Source organism: Carassius auratus, chromosome 6, assembly GCF_003368295.1.
Source record: "Carassius auratus strain Wakin chromosome 6, ASM336829v1, whole genome shotgun sequence".
In the NCBI taxonomy this organism is placed as follows: Eukaryota; Metazoa; Chordata; class Actinopteri; order Cypriniformes; family Cyprinidae; genus Carassius; species Carassius auratus.
Genome location: NC_039248.1, coordinates 27,583,139 through 27,610,783, shown reverse-complemented (window position 1 = coordinate 27,610,783; position 27,645 = coordinate 27,583,139). Strand labels below are relative to the sequence as shown.

Sequence of the window (27,645 nt, the reverse complement as noted above, 5' to 3'; positions counted from 1 at the left end):
TCTAGTTCTTTTGTTACTGCCTTTATAGGCCATATTGTGTTTTATGGGAAATTGTAACCAGTGTTACTACGTCTTTCTTTTATGGCTGTCATGCAATAATATATTTTTCTTTTTTATGTGGTAGAAAATAGAGAAGAGTTATAGAAGAGTGTTGCCTAGAGGTGGGTGAAGAACTGACACCATGATCACATGCTTGGGGTTCATGGCAGGACAACAAATGAAATATATTAGGTCCTGCCTCTCAGTCAGTGTCCTGCCAACCAGTACAAACATGACCCACTCCTCCCTAACTATGGAAAACTACTATGCATGATATAGAGAGAACATACTGTATGTTCTGTTTGTTCCCTGTCCAGACATGTTCAAATCAATACATTTTAAGTTGTCATGCATGGATTATGTAATAGCATTCAGGTTGTTTTCCATCTTTTGGTTGCTATTTCATTATTTCTCCTTGTTTGTTTTTCTTTAACCATGCTCATTCACATGCAGAGACGGCCATTCCAACGTGATCCCCTTCATATTATTCAAGGATTCCTGTCAGCTTGGTCACAATCTAGCCAATCAAATGAGAATAGCGCAGAGGCTTTCTTGACAATAGTGCATGAGTCTGTGTTGTGATAATCCAATGCCCTGATATAATAATACATCAAACAATAAAGCTGGTGGAATCTGGCTGCTCAGCAGTCTTTTGCAGGGTTGGTGGGACAAGCATACCTTCCCCATGTGTTCAGGGTCCAGTGGAATTTTTGTGTCGCATTCCTCTAGCTAAAACTGGCTAGACTTGAAACATAAACCAAAGGTTGAGAAGCCCAAGGCTGAATTTCAATGGGGCTGTTGTTACATGTTCATCAGTGTTGCATTCAAATTTGAGTCTTTAAGGTACATTCCAAGCGGGTCTTTTAAGATGACCTAAATAACTTTCATACAGGTCTCAACAAGTCAGTTCCTGTAAAAATGTGTCAAAGAACAGTTTTTAAGATAAAATAACAGCATGACTACAGCATCATCCTCTTTATTTTAAATCTGGTCAGTAGTTCACGTGTTATGAGTCAATGAGCTAAAGAATGTTACTCTGACTGATAAACACCAGCTGCAGGCCTGATAGTTTTATTAGAACACATGTACTTTCATTCTCCGTTATTTTAAGCATATCAGTCAACTGTTTGCTTAATTCACTAAATTTAGAACTTTATTACTAGATCTGTCAGCCAGAGAAACAAAGATTAGCACGTAGATTGCTGATCTTTCTGGAGTTTAACCGAGAAGAAGATTCTAGGTATTTACTTTCATCATGCTCTAGGAAGACGGTGTCAGTGTGTTACATCTTTTATATCACAGTAAGGCTACACAAAACAAGTAAACATTGTGTCTCACAACTATATTAGGGTTTCAGGGGGAAAGTGTGAAAAAAGCTTGTTTTCTTGTTGGGCTTTTCCCAGTGTTTACAATTTCTACATAAGCTTTCTAATGTTAATCAGGGCAATCAAAGAATTACTGTCTGTGAAAGTGCCCTTGTAGTAGTTCCTGTGACTGCTAAAGACCACACCCACTATATCTGTGTATTCTCTGGGGGTATACCTTTGTCATCTAATGCTTAATGTATTATAAAAAATAATATAAATTATTACCATAAATCATTTTATTATTCATACATATTGTGTTTTGAACAAACGGAGCTATTATTCTAGAAACATCACAGAACTAAATACCCGTTCTTTCCGCTGTAATTTGACACCGTGCCCCCTCGGCTTTGACTCGTAAGCGGACCTTAGAACTGACTGGCAAATGATTGGACAAGTAAATGTTCTTCCGGTACTAACACCCCGCCTTCTATTTTAAAGTCGAAAGGAAATTTCCATTCAAACATTCATTCAAAGTTCCTCGTCGTGGAAGGTTCTAGAATACGGATCCTCGTTAAATATATTTGCGGTAAGTGTTTTGTTTTTTATTGAAAAGCGTAAAGCAGATTTATGTTCTAGTATTAATATATAATTTAAATAGTAGAAACATAGCAGAAATATAATTGTTATGCAACAAGCTCTTCACCGCCCAAACGGTTAACTTAACAAAGAATTAACGTTACTCATAAAATGTTATATATTCTGGATTGGAGTTAATGTTACGTTCTTTTAATTATTTTAATTTATGTTAACCAGTTATTGTTGGCCGTGTAACTAACTTTCAGTTTAGACCGTTAGGCGAAATCGAGTAAGTTAACGTTAATTCATTTCCGGTTTTATAAAAATGCTGACTGAATTTCCTTAACCGTATTTAAAGGGTTGCTTTTGAGAATGTTTTTTTATAATTTTTTTAAATTGCATTATGAACTCCCGTTAATACTGTATTATCTGCATCTTTAATGCAACAGCCACAAATCTTGGGAATTAGGAACGATATTTGTGAAAATGGTTGTAAAATTACAGAAGAAATAACTTGCAGAGACTTAAGTTTGTTTGCAAGTCTGAACTAATGGGCGTCTGTAAGAGGAAAGTCACTGAAACATGTCAGGTCTTGAGTTATCTTGTTAAATTCCTGTGAAGCGAATAAGCTCGTGAGTAAGGTTTCAAGCTCGTGAATGAATCATTTCTTTTGAGTCGACTCTCTGATGAACACGTTGAGCTGGTCCACGAAACCAGTTTGAAAGATTCGTTCACGAATTCACTTAAACATTCATTGCAGTTGCCGAGTCAACAACAAACACCCTTATTAATAAATTACATAATGTGCATAAATATGTCTTTACCGAAACATTTTAAAGCGTTTAATATGTAAGATGACAGAGACCACGTGGAAGCATTAGCCGCGTTTTGAAACTGAGTCGATTCGCGGAAATGAATCTTATAGTAATCTCTACTCCGCAGAACACAGGAAGTCAAACCCCGTGGATGAACGACAGTCTATGGGCTGAACACATGCGTACAGGCGTAGTCTTACACACTAGCCGGAAGTGAGTCAGTCTCGTTTGACCTTGTGGCTCAGTGTTTTTGCCGGTGAATTAAAACGTCATGTGATGCGTAGGAAGAGCTTAATGGCAGTGAGGGGCAAGTTATTTATTCCGGTTGTAGAGTACGTGTAGACCGGTTTATATCGGTCAGTTAACAATGATCACTGTCTTTACTCCAGGTCTCTGCGCTCAAGGTCTGAACTTCCTTTACTGATCACTGCAAGAAGCTCTCATCAAACTCAACCTTCATCTCATTCCTGAATTCCTCACTTCAAAATGTCTCAGCAAATCAGGTAAAGGATATTATAAGTCATAATAAATAAATAAAATTAATATTTTTATTTTATTTTTATTTTTTTGTTGAATGTCCTTGTACTTTTGACTTTTTGTAAATAGTTAAGTGTTCAAAAAAGTATACTCTTTCACTTGCACACTTCTTTGGAATTAAGGTCTTTTTGATATTAAGCTGGCAAAAGTCCCCTTTAATTGTATATGCATTTATTTTTTTAACTAGTTGATTAATTTTTTACTTTTCTTCCTCCCCTCTAGCCTCCCTGCCAAACTGATTAATGGTGGCGTTGCTGGCATCGTTGGGGTCACTTGCGTGTTTCCCATAGATTTGGCCAAGACCAGACTCCAGAACCAGAGACCAGGCCAGCAAGTCTACAAGAGCATGTAAGGGCTCTCCACTGCTTTCCTTAAAACGTCTCCGTGCTTCATTCCTGTGACGTTTACATTCTATTTTAATTCACACACACTATTATTAGATACTCCTGCTTGTTTCATGGCTGTGTATCTTTCCTCACTTTGATTTGATTAGCCATGGATTGGTAGTTAATCCTATTGGAATGTGTGATGCATGGTCAGGCATTCGTTTCTGCCTGACGTTTCAGCTGCTATGGTCACTGCAAAGCTTTATAAGGATTGAGTCCAGACCATGTCACGTACCTGATGTAAACACGTACTTAAAATACCACACGTGGCTTTTGTTGCTAACACAGGTAAATTGATAAAGCCGAAGTAGTCTGTGAAATGTTAACACCACTCTGTCTGTCCTTTAGGATTGACTGCCTCATCAAAACAGTGCGATCTGAGGGATACTTTGGCATGTATAGAGGTAAGATTCACTCTTATTTAGATTAGCATAGCCTGTTACATGACATGATGGGTACACCTTGAATAGACTTGAGGAATCCAGTCCATATGACTTTGGAGAATAAACTAGTGTAGCTTGGCTGGTGGTAGCTAAATTCAAACCAATACATTTTATTTTTGCTATTTGTAGCACTGAAATGGCAATAATTAAGCACTTTCTGAATGTATAAAGAATACATTTTTAGTTCAGCTTTTTTTTTTTACTGTTCAGTGTACAATTGGGTTGTTAAATGGCCACACTGACAGCCTAGAGTAGTACATAACCCTCTGATGCATGGTCTGTGCTTAGTCCATTTGTCCAAACCACCTTGGGGTTATTTTTATTTAACCCTCATCCATAATTCTACATGCTTATTCTTGACAGCACATCTTGCATAAGTAGCTATAATATTTACCCATTATATTTAACAATTACCTTATGTTAATGGATCAATCTCAAATTATTTAATAAAAGAATGTACCCATGAGTAGGATGTCATGGTTTTATGGTGGTTTGAAGTATGAAGAAACTTTACCATTCTGAGATTGAATAAAGAATTCATCAGAGGGTTAATTTTAAATGAAGCAAATCAAACATGTTGTAATTATTACATTTGGTGGTTTGGCTTCAGTTATTCAGTAGGCCAATATAAGTATTGAAGGGTTTGGAGGAGATTGGAGTCGGTGTTTTGTGCCGGGTCTCCATTTCTGTGAGGAATGCTGTTGTTTGCATCTGTGTTTTTCATGTTACAGACATGGGTCCCCGCTGGGATAGTGAAGGCTAGCCGATAAGGCGCAGCCACGCTGGAGGCAAATCATTTATCATGGTTCTTACTCCCTCTGCTCTATTACAATTAGGCACCAATTTTTGTTTTATTTATACATAATTGTTAAATTTTGATATTTAATCTTTTGCTTCTTGTTTCTTTGTAGTTTTTTTTTTTTTTTTTTTTTTTTTTCCCTCCTCCACTTTCTTCACTGTCCTTGCTCTTGTCTCATTCAGTACTAACCCATCTTGCCATGTTCTGTTAACATCTAGAAAGTTTTGTTGGATATTCATCATCATCACTTATGCTCATAATCTTCTTTGTCTTTTTTAAAGGTCTTTTTTTTTTTTTTTTATTCGATCATGTGAACAACTGCTATGCTTTTATCTTTAAAGACAGTGGCATCTTAAAATAACTGGTTTCAATTAGGGCTGAGCAGTATGACCCAATTCATCCCAAAATGTTTTATATTTCATAACATAATTAATAATTTAAATACATTTTTATTTAATAATTTAACTTTTAAATTGATTTTCTTTAGTATGTGAACTTGAGGAATGCACGACAAATCCATACATCTCTCTTAAACAGATTTCACTTCATTTAACATTTAACTCGTTTTAAACCAGGCTCAATACAGTACATTCTAAATAAAATTTGGAGCTATTGTGACCTCCCATCAGATGACTACTGATAAAACTAAAGCTAGTGTGTGCAACACATCGAAACTACACAAAGCATTCTTCATTATAAGCGGCTGTTTGTAGAAGTTTGGAGAATAGGCTGTATTTCTCTGTTGTTTGCAGGTTAATCACCTGCTGACACGTTTCTCTACTACTATATACAGTGATACTGCACAACCCTAATGTCGGTCTCTTTCTGGAATGTGCCTGCATTCATTTTTGTTTTACATTTTATCTGAATATTCTATCCTGTTTTTCTGTCCTCTCTCTGTTTATATACTAGTTTAATTTTTTTTTTTTGGTTTTGTTCACATTATGTAAAATCCCCCTCCATCATCAGCTCATAAGTTTAATGCTTATATTGTTACAGTCTGTTAGCAGGAGCATTTTTATCTGTTTAAATGTAATTTGATAAGGTATAGACTTATCTCTGGTTTGATGGTGGTGGGGAATGTATGTTTGCTGATCTGTGATCAGTTGTGATGTAGTTTTCTTTAACCCTGTGTTTGTTTGTCTTTAGGCGCTGCGGTCAATCTTACCCTGGTCACTCCTGAGAAGGCCATCAAACTGGCTGCCAATGACTACTTCCGGTGCCACCTTTCCAGAGATGGGTACGCTAGCTACTGCTGCACTTATTAGTGTTGTTCAAATGCAGGTCTTTTAAAACACTTATAATCATGTAATTGTTTGTTACAGGAGAGGGCTGACTGTATTTAGAGAGATGTTGTCTGGATGTGCTGCTGGCATGTGCCAAGTTATTGTCACTACTCCAATGGAGATGCTGAAAATTCAACTACAGGATGCTGGGAGACTAGGTAGGTTTCCTTTTTGCGCGTAAAGTAGCAAAATCTAGCCTGTTGAGTTTTTTTTTTTATTGGTCAGTTGTGTCATTTGGCATCAGTGTTTGTTGGGGTTATTTTCCAATATTGTGAGTACAGTGTAGTTGTGTTACTCATTCATTTAAATGTAACAACTTTCCAATCTTCTTCACAGCCGCTCAGCAGAGAAAACCATGCATCATTCCTCCCAATAGACTGGCGACCACAAATGCAGTGTTGAGTCGCTCCTACAACGTAGTGCCCAACACCTCACTCAGGGCCGTATCTGCCACCCAGATCGCAAGAGAGTTACTGCACACTCAAGGCATCCAGGGGCTCTACAAAGGCCTTGGTGCAACTCTATTGAGGTAATGTGCCAGAAAATCTACTGTAGCGCTAAATGTAAACATTCACAGTAATGAGACTATAAATTAAAGTCATTTATTTTTTTTGCTTTCTTAGAGATGTACCTTTCTCGATCGTCTACTTCCCTCTCTTTGCAAATTTGAACAAGCTGGGTAAGCCCTCCCCTGATGAGGCTGCACCATTTTATTGGTCATTCATCTCTGGATGTGTCGCAGGCTCCACCGCTGCTGTTGCCGTTAACCCATGTGATGGTAAGCATTGTTTTGGTCCCCCCCCAGCCCTTTTATCTTTTACACCTTTAAAAAAAAAAAAATGCACATGCTCACCATTTTTATTTTAAATCTTATTTGACAGTGGTTAAGACCAGGCTGCAATCTCTAAGCAAAGGAGCCAACGAGGAAAGCTACAGTGGCATAATTGACTGCTTTGGGTAATGCATCAGTCCTATAATGGGTTTTAATGTTATGGTTTAACCAATTTGCATTTTTGGAAAGTGAGTATATCATCTACAGTGTGTGACACTTTTTTTTTTCTTCCTCTTACAGCAAGATCATGAAGCGAGAAGGGCCATCAGCTTTTCTTAAGGGAGCTGGCTGCAGGGCTATAGTTATGGCACCACTGTTCGGTATCGTACAGGTCATGTACTTCATTGGCGTAGGAGAGTTTATCATGAGCCAGTCCTCCCTAAAGCTAATCTCTGGCTGAACAGACCCCAGTACCTCAGACTGTGGCAGCTACACAACCAACTACATTTTACAAGAGAAGATAAACGTTAATCAAGATGGTAGAGTTGTCGAGTGACAACTTCTACTCTGGTTAAGTTCCTGAGTTTTTTCCAGCCTTACCACACTTCCTCTGGTTTATGGGCTTTTTTGATGGGCTGTGGCCAGCATTTTGCACTTGTTGGTAAGGATATGGAGGAGAGCGCTTGAGGTGCTTATGTTTTCTTGAAGCATATGTAAAGGTTTCCCCTCAATGAGGGAGACTGGTGTCACTGTAATGACACTGTTTTTCTTGACTTTTGTTCATCTAGCTACAACTCTTTTTGTATAATCCTTTGGCCCAATTTGTCTTTTTCTTTTTTTTTTTTCTTTTTTTTAATCCTGCTCAGAATTCACTTATTTCTGTGTATTTTTGTTCCTGTCACTGTTTTCAGTGTCTAAACAATTGGGTTACTTTAATGCTATTGAAGCTTTCAGACTTTGTAACTCTAAATTGTTCATAGTTTTAGGGAATGTCATTGACATTCATTCAGTTTCATTCCATCAGATGCACATCATGGTCCATTGAAGTTTCTGAGCTGATTTTGGAGAAGGTGCAGTCTAAAATGAAGTATGCAGTGGCAACCTAAAACAGCATAACATATGATGCATATTGTATTCATGCAATATTTAAAATGGGCATTTATTTTTCTTTTGTTACATGGACCAGCATGTTACAACTAGTTTTCAGGGATTTCTGATCCCAGAGCGTAGGTCATTATTTTCAGGTCATGTGTTTGCCTTGAATTAACATGAAAGACAAACTGTTCACAAAGTTTGATAAACCTGGCCTTGAGCAAAAGGCTGTGTTTAATTGCTGTGATGTTTGAAAGTATTAACATTTTCTTACAATGACGCCTCAATGCAACATGTATTAAATTGTTTAATGCAATGGTCTAATTCAACATTACAAAAATGAGTTAAAAAAAATATTTGTGAGTGGTGTTTTAAATGTATGTTGCTCATGCCTTGTGACCATAGTTTATTTCAAAGCCATTTACATGCAACACGATGCTATGAAACAGTAAAAAAAAAAAACTACAAAAATGCATATTGTAATTGCAAACATGTTTATGATGCAGCTTTATCTGTTATAAAGGCACAGGACTAGTGGGTCACATTCCTGAACAGATGTCCAAAAGTTAAAAAACAGGAAATGGTTGAAGTTTTACTTCAGGCCCGTTTTTGCCATTTTAATAGTGGTTTTGCAAATTATATTTGCCTAGTTTTTCTAAAAATTGGGGTTTGAACATTACAGATCCAAAATCAGCCAAGTAAGGAAAGTAATACGCATTAACGAGACGGAAAAAAAAAATTAAACCAGTGTAATGCTTGAAAACGTCAACATAAATCAAACAATTTTAAGGTTTTTATTGTCTGGAACATGGATGTGGAAAGTTAAGTTTCATCTCTGCAGTAAGTTTTTCCAACTTTTATTTGCTATTATTGCTGTAATTGTTATTATATTCCTATAAATCAACATTAAATTAGTACTGGCAATATCTTTTAAAAATTTGTGGTCTACGACAATAGCCTAAACTGATGTTTTTTGGTTAACATTAGCACATTAATGTGGGGTCAAAAAGTTGTTTCAGAGACGGCAAGTTAAGTTTTAATAAAATTATAAAGCTAATTGTTTCGTTGGGAAAACCATGCACGGACAAACCTTTCATTATAAAACTTTAAATATTATGAAAAGTTCATGTTGACTCGATCCACTTCTCAGCTTCATTCAGGATCTTAATGATGTGGCAAAATTACAATAACCAAATATTAATAGTAAAAAAAAAAAACAATAAACATATGACCCATCATCTGTTAGCACAAAAACCTGGTCTTGTTCACACAATAAATAACATTAAAAAAGTTGAAAAGTAGTTGATCAGTGAGGCAGCAGAGAGCTTATTTAAGTAAATGTCCAGTTCACTGTGAAAGTCTAAACTGAATACTCTCTATTAAAGGAGATCAAGTTGGAAAAAAGTAAGATTTACACTGATGTTTCCCCAATGTGATGATGCTGACTCAGTAATAAAAAAAGACAAAATAAATGTAAAGGTTAATGCTGTTACAGTAGAAGTCCATGCAGTGGAGGTCATCATCAAACAATGCAAGTAACAAAAAAGACAGAAACAATCAAAGACAGAACACTGTTCACAAAACAGTACCACAAGACCCTCGCTGCCTCATGGGAACTCCTCCACCCGCTTCCCGAGCCTGAATGTTATGATCGAATGAAGTCAAAGTTGGAGGGCTTTGAAACAGTCTAACTGGATGAGAGGGGACCTACGATTAACCTAAATAACTTCTCTGCTGTTCCGAATGGCGCAGCATACAACCATGCTGAAGATCATGCCAATTATCTGCCAAAACAGAGAGGGAATGTTCAAATGTTTAATATGACAATTATAAGCTACATACGTACATATGAAGGTCACTGCATTACAAAATATAAAATCAAGTCTCATTAATAATAATTATAACACATTTTGTATATTACTTATATTATTATTTATAGAATTTTACCATAATTCCAGCGATGCCGATGCCCACACATCCGATTATGAAGAGTTTTTCGATGAAGAATTCTTCTATAGCCTTTTTACAATCCTTGAAAATATTTCAAAAGAACATTAGTTGAGTGTGGCAAACTGGTGCAGTGTGATAATGTTACAACAACAGCATACATACACCACATGCAGTACCGTCACAAGGGCTGTGCCAAGGGTGTGACCGCACAGGGCCTCGCACCTCTAGAGGGCCTCACTCCTGGCCTGAAATTTATGTCATTTATGTCTATGTCTGCTTTTCCACCAATTTTGTCCTTTGAAAGACTAAAAAAAAATGGCTGATAGACAGTTTAATATTCTGTTTGAGAATCAGTAAAAGTGTTTGTTCGGATGACAAAAAGTTTTAAAAGTTTAACTTTTAGGCTGGTCTAGAGCCCTGCATTTCACCCTGACTTGGGCCTATTTTAGGCTTCTCCTTATTTTTATATTTTAGACATACAAAAATTGGCACGCTGGTGGAAACAACACAAGTTACCGTGACTGTCAAGAGTGGTTCAACAGTGCTTAGTGTCCTGCAGCAGAGAGCGCGTCGTCAGAGCAGCTAAAGAGTTCTGCATTCAAATTCACGCCATAGGCTTAAGCTTGCCGCAAAGCACCGGCAAAAGTAATTACCATAAATGAGTCAGGGAGAAATAGGAAGGAGATATTTGAATGATTTACTAATAAATAGTGTTTTGTGAGTCGGTATCGCAAGGATGAAGTTGCCGATTCTGACTCGCCACCTCTTCTTTAGACACGCTTCTGAAAAATCTTTATGGATTATGAATATAAAGGAAGTTTTTTTTTTTTCTATTATTTCATTAAGGAGTCATTTAAAGCTTTCATAGATATATTTGTCATGTCTATGAGGCATGCATTCACTGAGTTTTGGTTTATTTTTGTGAAGCGCTCCTGTTCAAGAAGAGACAGCAGAAAGCACATCATGATTATTTTTAAAACATTTTGCACTAAGCACTGTATTTTATAAAAGCACAACATTTTGTTGATATTGTGAGTGCACACAAATAAAAGTAGACCATTTACAGTTACGAATTATGCATTACTCTTACATTTATGAGCAAAAATTACGGCCTATCCACTAAAAAAAAAATAAAAAAGTAATTGCGCTGCCGTCTCCATGTCCTGGAGAGCGCTCTTTAGTTGCACTCTCTGCACAAACTATTGGATATAGCGCACATTTATAGGTTTAGTGCTTGAACTGTTTTTTATCTATAGATTTTATTTTAGGCAAGTCATGATGATTTGAGAAGGTTAAATTGATCAAACCACTGTCTGGCGCTGGCTGCTTGGTTGTTAAAAAAACAACAACTTATATTTCACGAACAAAAAAAATAAATGGTCCATACATTTTTCTAAATTAAATTAATAATAAAAAAAAACTAAACTAAATATAATCACTTTGGCATTACATACAAAACGTAATTATTTTAATAGCTGAAAGAGTAGTATTAGCTGTTTTGGGAGAAGGGGTAAAAAAAGACGAGCTTGAGCCGGTAATTCTGATAAGCTGTCAGACACAGTCTGTGCTAGGGCCTGAGCGTCTCGGGGTAGGGCTTAAATTTGAGGCCTGTGCAGGGCTCTAGGCTGGTCTGCCTCAGTGGTCCAACAGCACTCATCAATGTCAAAATGATCGAGATGGCCAGTCAAAACAAAGATTGAGGGCCTTACTGTAACTGTCACAACGCAGCTAGAGTTTGTGGAAAGATGGAAACAGTAGCCTACTGTATTAGAAAACTGTTTTACGATACAAATGTTTAGCAACCGACTGTAATGGACTATCTAGTGATGCAAACTAGCCCACTCAACATTTTATGAAATTTTAATTTTGAAATTTCCATTTTGAATTTAAAATATACGATAAGCTAATGATTCATATAAATCGTAAATAAATGTGACAACAGATGTTTGAATTTTTCGACTATTAGATATACAAATAAGAGTGAGTGTGCACATGTTAAAATAAAATATTATTTTCAAATAGTGTAAATTGATTACTACTTCATATGAAGTGGCGTTTGAAATTTTCTTCTAAAATTAGCATTTTTATCAAGCTCCCATGTGTAGGTTCAGTAATTTCACTTTAATGGCAATGAATAGTTTCTTTTCTTTCCCATATAAGTAAAATAACAGAACATAAACATAATCAAAAAATAATAACATAATGATAAAATAATCATTTTAGAAGAAAATGTTGGATTGCACTTAAAGGCTTTTGCATTTGAACGCTTCATATAACTCATTTTAGCATACTTATTTACTTATTTAATTACTTTATTATTATTATTATTATTATTATTAAGTAGAAGTAGATTAAGCAGAGTGTGTGTGTGACCGTGAATTGTGCGCAAGTATGGCAGTGAGCATTGCATCACAATCGATCAGATGTGTGTAAAAGTTGTGTTCATTACTATAGCAACCCCCAGCCACACACACACACACACACACACAAAATTATAGAGGGCCTCGCACGTCAACTTTGCACAGGGCCTCGCACCCCCCTCTTCTACAGATTATACAATGAATAGCTCTGGCTCTGAAATCTGACTGGATGAACCACTATCAAAGTTATAAAATAGCAGATATGCATGTTTTATAACCAACAATTGTAATTGCCTATAAAGTAATCAAACTATGTACAAAACACTGTTATGCACAACTGTGTTTCTTACCAGATTATGCAGGTATGTGCAGTGCCTATTTATTTTATGATAGTTTAAATTGAAAGAAAATTTGACTACAAACCAAATAACAAATAACCTTGTCTTTAAGTTCATTTTTGCAAGCAGTCAGTGAGACTTTACATCGTCACAAAATATTTCTGTTTCAAATAAATGCTGTTCTTTTAAACTTTCCATTCATCAACTAATCCTGAAAGAAAATGTTTTATGGTTTCCATAAAAATATTAAGCAGCACCAAATGTTTTCAAAATTTCTTAAACAGCAAACCAGTATAGTAGAATGATTTCTGGAAATTACTGTGACACCAAAGACTGCATCATAAGAATAAACTACATTTTAAAACAGAAAGCACATATTTTAAATAGTAAAATGTAAAATTATTTCACAAGATTGCAACATTTTATATTACACAAAAACAGGGCTGCAGCTAATAGTTCTAGTGCACAAAATATATTTTAATATTTCATTTCCGTGCTCTTTAGCCACTGTAAACACTATGTAAACATGCTGTTGCAGTTTGCTTTTCTCTAATGTGCATTACTGATTGGGATCAACTGACAGCATGAACTTGACAACTGAAGCACAATGTGTTTCATGTTTATCAGCCAATCAATGTGTCTTCCCGCCTGCTATAAATAAAAAAAACTGTCGCCTTTGTGCCCCTAAGGGCTTATCGGATCAAGTGACTCATGGGATGTCTTGCCACTGTCTGCTTCATTTCTCTCTCTAAGCCCCTGTTACCGCCACAGTCCACTGGTCTGTGTCGCACCCCTCCTTCCCTTCTTTATACACCGTACAGAAAAACATGGCCACCATCTAAAGGCCTAAGTCAGAACTACTCATCACTTCAGTCTGAAACATGCCCTGCCTGTGAGACAAAAAAGCACTAAAAAGCTCTGATTCATAAGTGCCACATAATAAAGTAAAATAAAGGTTATAAATTTTTTTATCTACAGGGTAACATATGCTTTTTTAAGTAAATAAAATGTAAATATAACATCTTTATCATGCATCATAAAGTAAATTTAAGCCTCTGAATTATGACTCCCTTCAACTAACTCAAGAGATTCCTTCAGATCTGTGTTCAAATACATATTTCAAAAACAGATGGTGAATTTAAACATACCTTGCACAGTTCAGAAGGGGTAGAGGACTTAGCGTCGCAGCATGAAAGCTGTGAAAGAAGAACAGAAATGTCAGAAGATAGCCACAGACCATTTACTAACTCTCTGTAAAACAAAAGCTTGACTTACCACTTTGTGATACATGTTTACAACGGCAGTCCTATTGCCATTTTCCACAGAAGAATTGTAATAGTATTGGACATCGCCAATGATCTAGAAAAACATTTGAGAGTATCTGATCATATCACATCATTAAATGACAGATGTTCATTTTTATGTTCAATAAAATGACTGATACAGTGTGTGACATACCTTATCTTTATTAAGAAAGCCAAAGACTCCAGCAGCAACCTCTGCCCCAAAAATGACAAGAAGGCAAGCAAAGAACTAGACAACAAAGAAACTTCACTTTAGTTTGTCAATACTAATTACAAATAAACAGTATTATTTCACAGGATATAAATATAGTTTTTTACTTCTAATAGGAGGGTTATTACTTATTTTATTTTATAATTTGAACTGATGGGCTGTGCATAATCAGACCAGAAACATGTATTAAGAAAGTAAACAGGGTCCATTTTAGGGATGTAACTCACTCAACTCACTCAACTCACAATGCGATAGGATTCACGATCCATTTTTTTTACCAAATTAGATTTAATACCAATAATAAATTAAAAGGATTCCAGAACATAAATTAATCACAATTCAAGAATAATCAATAAATAAATCTTCATTTAAACAAACTTAAGGCAGAAATCACAGAAGTGGTGCTTTAAAGCAGTCTCAACATTCAGTGTGCATGTAGGCTGTAGATGGGGATGGTTGCGCGGTTCTTACCCACCAATCCCAGAAGACACTGTGACTCCCTCACGGCCCCGAAGCAGCCAAAGAACCCCACCAACATCATGAGGCCTCCCGCTCCGATCAGGATGTACACCGCTGAGGAGAAGCCAGGAGTATAGTGTAATGTTTAGAGTTGGTCTACTGAAAGTTGAAGTCCACAAAAATCCCAGCATGCAGTTCACTGTATGACCAGATGATGGCAGAACATGAATAGAACCGTGTAATGAAATCATCTGTTCATTTTCAACTGTACAATTTGAGTATGTGGATGTTAAAAACTGGATATAATAAATGAAAATAATATTTTCTATTTCTATTTATCTCTAAGATGCAAATTAGCATCTATCTATCTATCTAACTATCTATCTAAATAAATAAATATTTTATTATTACGTAAAAACTGCTGAGAAAATTGTTTGTGAGTCAAAATTATTTCAGCGTTAGTATTATTTATATAATATAACAATAATTGCATTATTATTTCTTTTCAGATTTTCAGATTTCAAATAAAATAAATTTTTTAGTAAGTTTCAGTTATGTACTTTTGACATTTTTTTCTGGGCTTTTAAGTATTACTTTTCAGGGTTCATTTAGTTGATTTTTAGTTTTCATTTATTTACAGTTATTTATTTTAGCGATTCCGAGGCTAATTTTTTTTAGGTTTTCCATCTAATATTTATATTTTATTTTATTTCAGCCTAATTTCACTTCACAAAAATGTTGATAATATTAAAATTTTAACTTTAACAGTCCTACATTCATTGGTCATAAAGAGTACTTGATGTAATAATATTAATTTTAATTATGTACAATAATGATATTTAATGATTTTAATATATTTAAAAACATTTAAATAAGCAGCTTATTTATTACCTTAAAGGATGAGAAAATGGCTGATATAGAGTACTATTATGCAAAAGACAAAGCTTTATTATTAAACTTCGATGTGCAATCTAGTTCTCTCTGTCACTTTACAGTGTTCTAGGATCACTGATGTAAAACCAGTCTCTCTCATTATTCTCACTTCATGGTGGTTTATCAATGTGGACCCAGGTGTACTTTTAGATGATTGAGAATGAAAGCAGCTGATTCTAATTTTATAAAGGTTCTGTGGGCATTTCCTGACAGATGTTGTGGTACTTTCCCATGCAATGCAAACTACAATCCCACGCAAAAGCACAAGGCATAAAAGCGCACTGCAATTCTTCTGTTTTTACATCTTGTATGCAGGGAAGTTTGAGACTGTGTGAAATGTGTCTCCTCACGTATCTCCAACAAGCAGAGTGTCAAAGGCCTCGGCTCAACAGAAACAAACAGTCTTTGTGTGCACAACACACTCAGACTCCTCAAACTCAACCAGTGCCCTGAGACTATAATCGTATTTACCGGCGAGATTTTTTCCCCCCAAACCAGTTAAGCACACATTTCATTGTTCATCTCTATCCCACAGTCTGTTAACAGTCTCAATTCACTGTGAACATCTACTTGATGCTCTAAGAAATGATGAATTATGCAGCTATACAACATCCCAGGAACAAAAGACCAGTTTGTTGTTGCTACTTAATTTTCTTGCTTTTGTTGCTAATGCATGTTATGTTTTATAACTGATCATTTAGTCAAAAGCAGACAATTTAAATCATAAAACAACTTTACATAAATATAATTATATAAATAATAATTATATATTTAAGTAAATATTGTTATTTTTATGCAAAAATTGTTTTGCAAAATAGTAATTTAATTATTTATTAGTAAGGATGCAAAAATGTAATCATATCTGTGCTAAATGCAGCACAGATATAATGTATTAATAATCCATCATCATGGTAATCATCATTATTAGTATTCCATTGTATGTACCGTATTTTCCGGACTTTAAGTCGCACTTTTTTTCATAGTTTGGCTGGTCCTGTGACTTATAGTCAGGTGCGACTTATCAAAATTAATTTGTCATGAACCAAGAGAAATGAACCAATAGAAAACATTACCGTCTACAGCCACGAGAGGGCGCTCTATGCTGCCAGAGATGCTCCTCAGTGCTCCTGTAGTCTACACTAAGCAGCATAGAGTGCCCTCTCGCGGCTGTAGACGGTAATGTTTTCTCTTGGTTCTTGGTTCTAAATAAATGCGACTTATAGTCCAGTGCGACTTATATATGTTTTTTCCCTCATCATGACGTATTTTTGGACTGATGCGACTTATAGTCCGAAAAATACGTTATGCAAAGTTGTTGTATAGGCTAATAGTTAAAAATATATACATTTTTGTTTTGGGCTTGGTAATTGTTAAGCTACACATTTTTCACTTGAGACTGAATGGCTGTTATATGTTAATTAAAGGGATAGTTCACCCAAAAATAAAAATGTGATGTTTATCTGCTTACCCCCGGGACATCCTAGATGTAGGTGACTTTGTTTCTTCAGTAGAACACAAACTGAGATTTCTAAGTCAAACTGTTGCAGTCTATGTATCGTCCAGTATCGTCATGAAACGCAGGGTTTAATTTGGTTTTGTTTGTGTATGTTTTTGTTTAGTTTTATTGTATGTCTTAGCCGTGATCCCCATCCACTTACATTATAAGACTCGTGGACTGCAACAGTTTGACTTAAAAATCTCAGCTTGTGTTCTACTGAAGAAACAAAGTGACCTACATCTTGGATGTCCTGGGAGTGAGCAGATAAACATCAGATTTTCATTTTGGATGAACTATCCCTTTAACTATAATAAGAAAACATTATAGAAGTTACTGGTTGCTTTTCTTTAGAGACCCACCAAATGTGTCATATATCTTTAGACCTGAAAACCAACAAACAACCACCTAAAAACATCCTAGTCATGCCCTGGCACAACACTTTAGTCATTTTCTTCAGAAAATGTAAAGCTGTAGTTAAAGACATAACAGTTCAGATCTATTGTGGACAATCATGATTACAGGATCTTCCTGATCTTGTTGTCATTCTCCTCTTCTTGCCAAGTAACTCACCATAGCAACAACTCAGTCCCCCCAGGCGCATGGCACTAGCACAGTCACTCGAGACACCGTCGTTAAGGATGCCGCAATCTCCCTCGCGAGCAACTGCTTTCCCTCATTGCCAACTGAGAGCCACTTTAGACAAGATAGGGCCAAACTAATTAATGGAAAAAGATAAACTAGAGCAAAATCAGAAGGCCTAAATAAATATACTACAATCCCAGTCGTTTAACAACCAGCAGTACAGCTTTTCAAACATTTTTCTACCATTAAACACTGGTTTAAATAAATTCAGATATGACATTTCCATTCCCCAAGGAGTCAAGAAGACCAAAAGACTTGCCAAAAAGCAAAAACGCTGAGGGAAGACAATCATCCCAACACACAATAATTAATCGCCGAGGGAGAAAATAATGTTGTTTTTGAGGACAGGACATAGGAGATTTGACACGACTCCTCTGTGAGTTCAGCAAGCTAAAAACACCAAGCCCTTACTACTCTTGACTTCCTAATTTCCAAATGGATGGAAAACACACTGGCATTTCATATAAACAGGGCCTCCTGCCCTTCTTCTAACACAAACACTGAACATCTCTAAATGGGCAGAGAGATCTCTCTTAAACATGCCAGGAATCAGGCAATTCAATTGCTCCTGACTTCAGGGCATGGAATATGTGCATTTGTTGTTTAGCAATGACCCCAGACAAGAAAAGCAAAAAGATGAGCACATGGAAAGCTTTGACTCATCTGCGAAGATGTTTACTGGAAGTTAACTTCTGCACTGTTATTGTAAAAGCGATTGTTCCAGTCATTGTTGCTCAAATGCACAATATAGCAACAGATACGATGCAATGCTGCTACATAAAAAAAAAAAAAAAAAAAAACACAGACGCAAACTATTAACTTTAGCACTAGAAATATATGACTTGTTTGACTATATGACACTTATTTAATTAATATTTTAATGTCTGTGATGCATTGGTATCTTATTGATTAAACAGAATTTGACCCAAATGAATTTTGTTGGGACTGGTTTCAAGTACATTAATAAAAATAAATCTAAATTTAAGTACTGACACGTGCATATATAAATTTAGTAAATCTTCACGAATACAGATTAAACTGTTGCACCAGCAACACTTAGTTTTTAACATTCTAATCTACTTTTTAAAAAAAATCACTTAATCGCAATCATCTGTTTATAGAAGTATCACACTCTAACACCACTTCTGTGGCTAAAATAAGTGCAATTTGTATATTGCTGTTCACATGATACCCAAATCTACATCTGAAATGTCTTTGGTTAAATAAGAAGTCTGAGTTGAGCAGTGTTTAATATGGAAATAAAAGATCCCAGTGTTAACTATTCAAACATCAAATGTAAATAATAATGTGTTATAAAAATTAAATGTATAATTTAAAAAGCAGACACACATATAAGTGTATTACTTTGCTGTGTTTTGTTGAATTCTCAATCTTTCTTCCTGTTTTTGTCTCTATGCATCTGCTCCATTAGCTTCATAACACATAGTTGTTTGCCAAGTGATATATCTTCCGTTTCTGGGTAAAAACTGTTTGTTCCACTTATAAGCATGTTGCCAAGAAATGCTTGTTATCTTGTGTGTCAGCAACAGATCCACAGAGCTTCTCTCACTTCTCCTTTTTTATATTTGCTCTGTCGCTGAGAAATTATTGAAACATTTCTGCTTAAGATTTGAGCAGTGATGATTAACCTCACCGCTCAGTTTCTGGGTATCCGAGCATATGATGTCAACACTTAATAAACCAGTACTGCATTTTGTTTCAGAATCATTATGGTTAGCACTTGCAAAGTAGTAGTTTGTCCATTATGAGCCCTTAAACGCAGCTCAGGACCGCAGTCTAGTCACCAGAGGCCAATAAACATCATCTAACTGCTATCACATGCAGAAAAAACATCAGGATGCTGAACTAAACCAGAGCTAAAGGGGAAATAATGTTTTTATAATTCACCCCACCAGTTTAACAGCCTCTCCTATGAGAAATCAGCTTTAGCCATTAGCAAGAACTATCAGCATCCCTGCTCATTTATCACACCTAACACCAATATCAGATACGCCATTACAGAGGCCATTAGGGCTTCATGAGGCAGATGGGAAATTTCAGCCTGAAACTGCCATTGAAGCCCGGTGCGTTGTTAATAGTGTGTTGGTGTTGTGCTTGTATGAATGAAACTGCAATGTATGGGTTTCCTTATGACGGTTTCTGTGCTTTGTGATTGATGATATAGTTATAAACAAATAAATGCCGCATGATCATAACAACACCTGTCACATTATGTAGTGCATAATGGCAAATTTAGCATATTCAAGCACAGAAAAAGTGGAAGTATTTATTTAATGATTATTCAACGTCTGTCTGATATATTGCACACACAAAAAGACAAGTTTTTCCTCAACCTTGGGAGCTCTTGGATGGCTTTATGCAAAATCCAGAAGGCAGGGTAGAAAGGTTACAAGTTTACAAAGTATTTTGTTCTGTTTTTCAATTGTTATTGTTAACTAAAACTATGTACAAAAAAAAAAAAAAAAAAAATTACTGAATAAATAAAATAAAATAACTAGGACATACACTGAAATAAAAATAGAAAAAATAGCTATAATTATAAAAATGACAAATGCACATAAAAAAGAAAAATTACTTTTTTTCTCTATGTCAGTCTATCATTGTGGTATAAACTGTTTTAAATAAACCCGTTCCTAAATGATGAAGAAAATGAAAGGAAACTTTGGTTGGTGATTTTATATGTTGGTCACATTTTTTTTTACAGTTTCTCTCATTCACAGATATACACATGCCCGTTTCCTCTCCTAATAACCCCTGCAACTCTGCATTCCTGACACTTTATTATGGCTTAGGTTTATACAGATTTATGAAACCTACAAAAACTATTATGTAAACATTTGACATGGGCTTTAACATTCTTTTCCAACTCACCAATGAAGAAGTGCTCAGGGGCATCATTTTCTTTTAAGAGGTCGGCCGTTTCTGGGTCGAACCTCAACCATAATCCCACAGCCAACACCAGTGACCCCGACAGCTGCAAACAAGAGTGAAACAGATCAGAAACATGTACGGAAACATCACCACTTCATTAGATCACTGTTAACAAGTGGAAAAAACTGTTTGTGTGAGATTTGCTGGTTTACTCCATGTCACTGGTTTCACATTCTGCAAAGGTCTATTTAAGTACAAACACATGAATGCTGGGTTTGACTTTGAGAACAGGATACTTAGTATTTTGCCCACCACCGTAACTTTAGAGATAACCTTGACTAAAATAGAGCATTGATTGTAATTCTGTAAGGTAAAGTGCTTTATTGTGATACTGGAAACAATCATTTGTCCATCTGAAAGGACAGCAGAAACTAAAGTCCTTTTGCCTCCTAGTTATCAAGTCAAAGGGAACCATACATTTACAAATATATATCCTTTCCAGTAAGACTACATTTCATGTTAGCTCGGTTAAATCAATGTTAAATTTGTGTATTCACAATTTACGATAGAAAGTTGAATTCATGACAAAAACTGAAAATAATATTCAGAGAAACATCTGAATTTTATGACATAATTGTCTTGATCTCATAGTTTTAACTTTTGATGTAAAAATTATGAGATAGAAATTTATAGCCTATTAAAAGTCAAAATCAATAAAAAGCATAAAAAGTCTCATAATTTTGGTTTTTAATACCAAAACTGACTTGTATCTCATCATTTCTTGTCTTGTTTTGTGAAATGGCGTTTAATAATATGTAAACATATAAAAAAATACAAAGTTATAATTATGATAAGTTGAAATTATGACAAAAACTTAAAACTATGTGATAAAGTCGCATTTATGACATTAAAAAGACTACACTTTTATTATAATCTATTTTTACATTAAATTTTTAGAATGAAAAAAGCATCACAATGTTAAAAAATGTCTTTTATGTTATGACTTTCTAATACTTTTTACTTGTAATGTCATAACTGACTTTTTAAGAGTTGATTCTGCATCTTGTTATAATTTTGTGTTTTTATGTCAATTCTTTTATATCCAATGACTTTTTAAATTAGAATTTGGAGTTTTATCTCATAACTATGTCTTAGTATCTCAGTTTTGTCTTTTTATGTAATAATTCTGATTTAAAAAGCATATTTTTCTTATTTGGTGGAAATGGAATTAAATAGAGCAGGTGATAATTGTAAAGACAATCAGAAAAGTTTTTTAAGGGTTTAGCTTCAAGCATGTTGTTTTAGTGTAATGTGAGCATCTAAATAGTTTTAGGGCCACTGTAGGTCTACTGTGGTGCCCATCTCTATGATCAACAGACAGGCTGTGCCAGTCTGACAAGCTTGCCCTGATGCCATCCCCTGCCCCCTCATGCCCACCCGACACAACATAAAACTGCACAGGACAACGACCCACTTCTTTTATTGCCTGCCCTCTCAAAAACAAAGGCCGTGCTGTCCAGCACACTGAGAACACTCTACAGATGACCAATGACTGACGCCACTGCCCTACATTACATCTTACACTAACAGTTTAAGCCAGTCTTATGTGACCATTAGCGCGGTAAAAAATCAGTGTGATGAAAAGTAGGAGGAGTTACGTGTGCTCTTTCAACAGTTCCTATGACTTTTGAATGGATTCAAATAACCAAGACTAAAGACTGGAGAAAGATTTTAAAAGAACTTATTTCACATCAGCTTCAAATTTAATAAAATAATAATAATAAATGCAGGAAATTATGCTTTATCTGATACAGTGATTTTGTAAACTAAAACAGAAATGAAGCTATGATAAAAATGTAAAAAAAAAAAATTCAAGACAAAGAGATTTTAAATTTTAAATAGAAACAAATAAACTAGAAAAAGATAAAAACAGTCATCATCAAGTATTGTTCAATAATAGACTTTGAGTGTATTCATAACATGAGGCATCACAACTGGTCACATGATAAGAAGATCACTTTAAGAAGCAGCAGCATAGGTTATCTTTCATTTAGACACTGTGGATTTATGTTTATAGCACTAGGATTGCACTTTCATAAAACAAATGATAAAAGTGAGCATTACAAGAAACCGAGACTATAAAATATTAAAAAGCAACCTTAGTTCCACCTCACGGGAGATTTTGTAACATTATTATCATAGTATATGAGTTATCTCTCCGCTTAGCATGCATGTGACAAAAAAGTGACCGCCACTGTGGCCTCGTCTTTGAAGAAATGATAAGACTATTATCCAGAGTTCAATGCACCCTTCAGAATTTACTGTGGTTCAGTGAATAAAGGAGTGCTGAATACAGCACAAAAGAGTGGCACTTTCAATAACTTTCCACAGAAAGCCGATCCTTTACTGACTGAAGACAAGCTTTGAAGGCTTGCTCATTCAGCGTGTGCAGCATGAATCTTAAAAACCATTCACAAAGCCACAGAGGAATTTCAAAGACACTTACGTTAAATTATGCATGTTGTTTGCTTATTACATACTCAAGCTATAAGAATCCTGTTAGTAAATTGTCACATTAATGTGGAAGTATGATTATCAAACTTACATAATCAGCTTCAGACATATGCTTTCCACTTGAATCACAATATGGATCTACAGAAATTTTCTAATACTTGCCCAAAGGAAATCACATCCCAATCTCAAATGATTTCTCAGTAAATAAGAGTAATTCTGTGTATCTGGCACTGCCTGAGATTTGTAAAAAATATCACAACAAACTGACAGTCTGTGAAACATTTGTCACTCTCAGCTGGTGGGGAGTACTAGAAAAGGACTCTAGGAGCCAAATAAAACAAACTGGGAGAGTATCTAACTGTAAGTTAGTGAACAGACAGCCAATAAACAATAGGTCCAAGCAACAGTTTTTCCTATGATTCAGAATGGTGACATTAGATGTGGCAACAACCAGAGACGAGCTAGCTAGGCAGTCGAAAACTTTGCATTTATCTGTCTGCACATAATGCACTTTTGAAAGATGCTTTGACAAATTGCTTGTGTTTCCACCCTTACATGCAAAAAAACTTTTTTTGCCCTTATGTTGTCCGCATCAACTCTAGTTAAGTATAACCACAGTTTGGAATGTTTTGCTATCTCCGCCATCGTCACTCTTTTTATTAAGCGGGAGTTTTCGTATTGTTATGTGTGCGTGCGCAGATCTCACAGACAAAAGTCTTAATATGATCGCAAATTAGAAATGTTTGTTGAGATAAAATGTGCACGATAACATTATTAAGCAAAAATACATAGTAAATTATTTTTTTTCCCCTCCAGATCTTACTGATATTACGGTCTTTCATAATGTAGCCCCGGGGCCAGTTTAATACCGGGTTTCGGTACCCATCCCTAAACATGACTTGAGAAGAAAAACAAACAGAGGACAATCAATGTTGTTAGCTGGCTCTCCTGACATGCATTCTGTTTCACAGTGAAAAACAAAGTAAAACAAAGAATATGGATGTTCTCTGCGCTTGTTGCTCTCATTGGCTACCGCGGATATCACGTCAGAGGCAGCCCGTTAATATCGAACATGGTTGATATTATGGCTGAAACGATTATTCGAAATTATTGACAACGTCGATAATAAAAAATTGTCAACAAATATTTTTGTTGTCGAGTAGTCGTTTTATGTCATATGACCTAATGTAAGAACCTGCAATAACGCAGTTTGACCAGTGTGGCGCTGTACCGCAAGACTGTAATTAAGCTCTCCAGAAGATGCAACTCAAGAGAAGAAGACACAGGGGAGGGCTTCAGAGCAAAAGCAGCAAAAGTTAGCGACGTAATATATGTTAACATATACTATGCGCTTTCCTCTCAAAAACAAAATAAACACATCAAAAACTGACAGAGGTGAGAAGGCAGCAGTTTAAAACGCATCTGATTACAGAGATGTGGATGTTTGCAAGAGCTCTGTAGTTCAGCCTTAGTGAACACAATAAAACTGCGCTAAAGTCCATTCAATCAAGAGTAAACTAATGAATAATGTTTTTATATTAATTGAGGTTTCACTTTTTTACTAGCATTTTGAAAAAAAAAAGCCAATAATGTATGTGTGTATATATATCCAAAATAAAAGTTTTTGTTTACATAATATATGTGTGTGTACTGTATATTTATTATGTATACATATGTATATTATGTATATTTAGATATAAATAATAAATATACACAGTACACGTACATATATTATGTAAACAAACACATTTATTTTGGATTCAATTAATCGCGATTAATCGTTTGACAGCATTAAATTATAGAGAGAAAGAGAACAGCAGAAAGAATATATATATATATATATATATATATATATATATACACACACACACACACACACACACACACACACACACACACACACACACACACACACATACATACATACATATATATATATATATATATATATATATATATATATATATATATATATATATACTGTATATGTGTTTGTTTGTAGGTGTTTTTTCTCCATCTTTTTCCATTTTAAACTTCCAATTGTGCCCGGCGACTGTCTCCAATCCACGCAACTATAATACATTTTCCATAACCAATGGAAAGTATACTAATAAAAATGCAGATTTCCTCTAAAACAAAGGTAAATGGTGGCTGTCTATCTAGTAGATATTGAGCATCTGAGGCGCTTGATGCACATACGATGCTCAACATATCTGCACGTGCCCATGATGCTCAGACGTGTTGTCCAGGTAGGCAGCTCACTGAATTTGAGACACTACTGACATCTGTCACCAACTTGTACTTTACAAAATCATCTGCATCCCAGAGTCCACAGAGAGCTGTCACAAGTTCGCGTTAAAACAGAAAGAGCATCATACGCATGTTGAGCAACTCCACGACAAACAGGTGACAACAAATGCACGTACATTTGCTTTCGTGCATTTCACTCTAAATCAAAGCATGCATGCGTGACATCATCTCAGATACCACCAGCACTCACCCAGAATATTAAGTTGAAGACGAACAGCAGGTATTTGACACATTTCATGCAGCCCTGGACTTTACTCATCCTGCCTGCCGTTTCGTTCCGCGCGCTCGCCGTTTGGACCAAAATGTTTGCAAAGATATGTAGGTCAGGAATATTATTTAAGCAGAATCTACTCACAGACCGTCAACACTATCGCTGCACTTCGTCTGTGTGTGTGTGTGTGTGTGTGTGTGTGAGAGAGAGAGAGAGAGAGAGAGAGCTAGAGCGCGCACGCGGATCAGCACCGCCCAGTGGTCCAGCTATGGTTATAGATAGATAGATAGATAGATAGATAGATAGATAGATAGATAGATAGATAGATAGATAGATAGATAGATAGATAGATAGATAGATAGATAGATAGATAGATAGATAGATACATAGACTATATATAAATCGCAATAAAAACTTTTTTTAAAAGATGGGATCTGCATGTACACACAAAATACATTGTTTTCAGAATTGCTTTCAGGCATTATGTTGAACCTATGGTGTAATTTACAACGCCTTCATGATGTGGTCAGACATTCAGGGTATTCATTATTGAGTCTCTTTCATAAGGTTTGTCTCACTGCACAACACATCAGTCACAATCACTGTCATCTCATTGGTGAGAGGATGCCATTGTCTGCAAGTTCGAGGTCAAATTCGACTCACTTAGCTGATGATCTTAAAATCTTTCCCACATTTTCAGGAGAGGCTGTCGTTTTACTGTATTTATTCAAACCCATGAGGGTTCATGTATTTTTACATGTAAAACCCAGCCTCTACATTATACATAAATTATATAACTAGGTTATATTTACTTTGGTGATAGTCTTTGACCTTAACCTTTTTTGTATAAACTTTAAAATACTTTAATACATGATGTCAAAACACAACCCATCTCTCAAAGTACAATGGCCAGCTAGGTTTATAAAACATAATGTCTGAGTAACACTCTTGGCTTTGACCATCATCTGAGTTCATGATTATACAGCCAGCAAAATCTAAGTATGGTTTTCAAATACATCCAGGACACAGTGTAGACTTTATGACACTGATATGAATCTAAAAAGAATAACATATTTTAAAATTACCCCAACATATTAGTAATGTTTTATATTTCTTTGTTTTATATATTTCTTTATTTTATAATTGTTTTAGTTTTATTAAGGGATTTATTGTGGTCATCTCTGATTAATATCAAAGCGGAAATAATATATTTAAAAAAATAATTCAAATGTTATCTCAGGTTTTTTTCCCTATGAATCAAGTAAACCCTTGAATAAACGGCCTTCTATAAAGCTGCAATGAAATCAGGACATGTGATATTTAATATAGGTACTTAGTATATGATTAATTATATTACGTTAATTTAAACAACATAGTGTAAGATTGTAATAGCAGTGCTCCCTCTAGTGAAAAAATATGTATACTAAAAACACGTGTTCTGTCAATATTGTTCAACAACGGGCCAAATGGCAAGTAACATTGCGTGACATAACATCTGGAATCTTATTTTTACACAAAAAGAAAAAAGGCACTCATTCATACTATAACAGAAGAGAATAGCAACATTAAATAGGCCTAATATCCTCATCCATTGTAGATTTGGGAATGAACCACTAGAGGGCGACTATTGTTTGTTTTTTAATTGGTCCGTCCACGTTGTTTACTGTACAACTTATTGCTTAAGATAAATTATTTCACTGTTATCTCTCGATTAATACTTTGATATTTTTATGTGAATGTAATTAATGAATCTTAAGCCTTTCTGAAGATTATAAATCCGTGTAGTACGCACACGGAGGGGTGGCCGTAGCCTTGTTTGAAATCTCCACAGTGTGTCAGTATCTACCATCCACATTTCATTAATCTCGTTAATATTCTTTGTGAATTAAACAAAAGGGGCTCTCTTGGATTTGTCACAACAGATTCTCCATAGGGAGCTGTCCTACAAACAATTATAGACAAGCTTGTTTG

General features: G+C 35.3%; 2 protein-coding genes across 2 annotated transcripts; one reads left to right on the top strand and one right to left on the bottom strand.

Annotated features, from left to right (window-relative positions):
- Window positions 1-1,802: 1,802 nt before the first annotated feature.
- LOC113105116 (mitochondrial glutamate carrier 1-like) lies at window positions 1,803-8,406 on the top strand. Its single transcript, XM_026266244.1, has 10 exons — window positions 1,803-1,932; window positions 3,127-3,240; window positions 3,497-3,622; window positions 4,009-4,064; window positions 6,052-6,142; window positions 6,228-6,346; window positions 6,525-6,717; window positions 6,812-6,966; window positions 7,070-7,145; window positions 7,261-8,406. The coding sequence occupies exons 2-10, from the start codon at window positions 3,224-3,226 to the stop codon at window positions 7,418-7,420; spliced, it is 993 nt and encodes a 330-aa protein (XP_026122029.1). The 5' UTR covers window positions 1,803-1,932; window positions 3,127-3,223; the 3' UTR covers window positions 7,421-8,406.
- A 13-nt stretch (window positions 8,407-8,419) lies between these two features.
- On the bottom strand, window positions 8,420-25,881 carry LOC113105117 (tetraspanin-2-like). The gene is made up of 8 exons (XM_026266245.1): window positions 25,654-25,881; window positions 20,640-20,742; window positions 14,691-14,788; window positions 14,159-14,233; window positions 13,976-14,059; window positions 13,849-13,896; window positions 10,000-10,083; window positions 8,420-9,836 (listed from the first exon to the last, which is right to left on the bottom strand). Exons 1-8 carry the CDS (start codon window positions 25,720-25,722, stop codon window positions 9,771-9,773), a joined length of 627 nt encoding a protein of 208 aa, XP_026122030.1. The 5' UTR covers window positions 25,723-25,881; the 3' UTR covers window positions 8,420-9,770.
- Window positions 25,882-27,645: the final 1,764 nt, after the last annotated feature.

What these genes read in the sequence shown, in the direction of transcription:
- LOC113105117 (XM_026266245.1), bottom strand. Translation starts at nt 25,722, where the DNA reads ATGAGTAAAGTCCAGGGCTGCATGAAATGTGTCAAATACCTGCTGTTC. An exon ending in CACAGTGTCTTCTGGGATTG is followed by an intron (nt 14,234 to 14,690) that starts GTGGGTAAGAAC and finishes TTTGTTGTCTAG; the next exon opens with TTCTTTGCTTGCCTTCTTGT. An exon ending in CCCCTTCTGAACTGTGCAAG is followed by an intron (nt 10,084 to 13,848) that starts GTATGTTTAAAT and finishes AATATTTTCAAG; the next exon opens with GATTGTAAAAAGGCTATAGA.
- LOC113105116 (XM_026266244.1), top strand. An exon ending in CTTGGTGCAACTCTATTGAG is followed by an intron (nt 6,718 to 6,811) that starts GTAATGTGCCAG and finishes TTGCTTTCTTAG; the next exon opens with AGATGTACCTTTCTCGATCG. An exon ending in GGCATAATTGACTGCTTTGG is followed by an intron (nt 7,146 to 7,260) that starts GTAATGCATCAG and finishes TTCCTCTTACAG; the next exon opens with CAAGATCATGAAGCGAGAAG.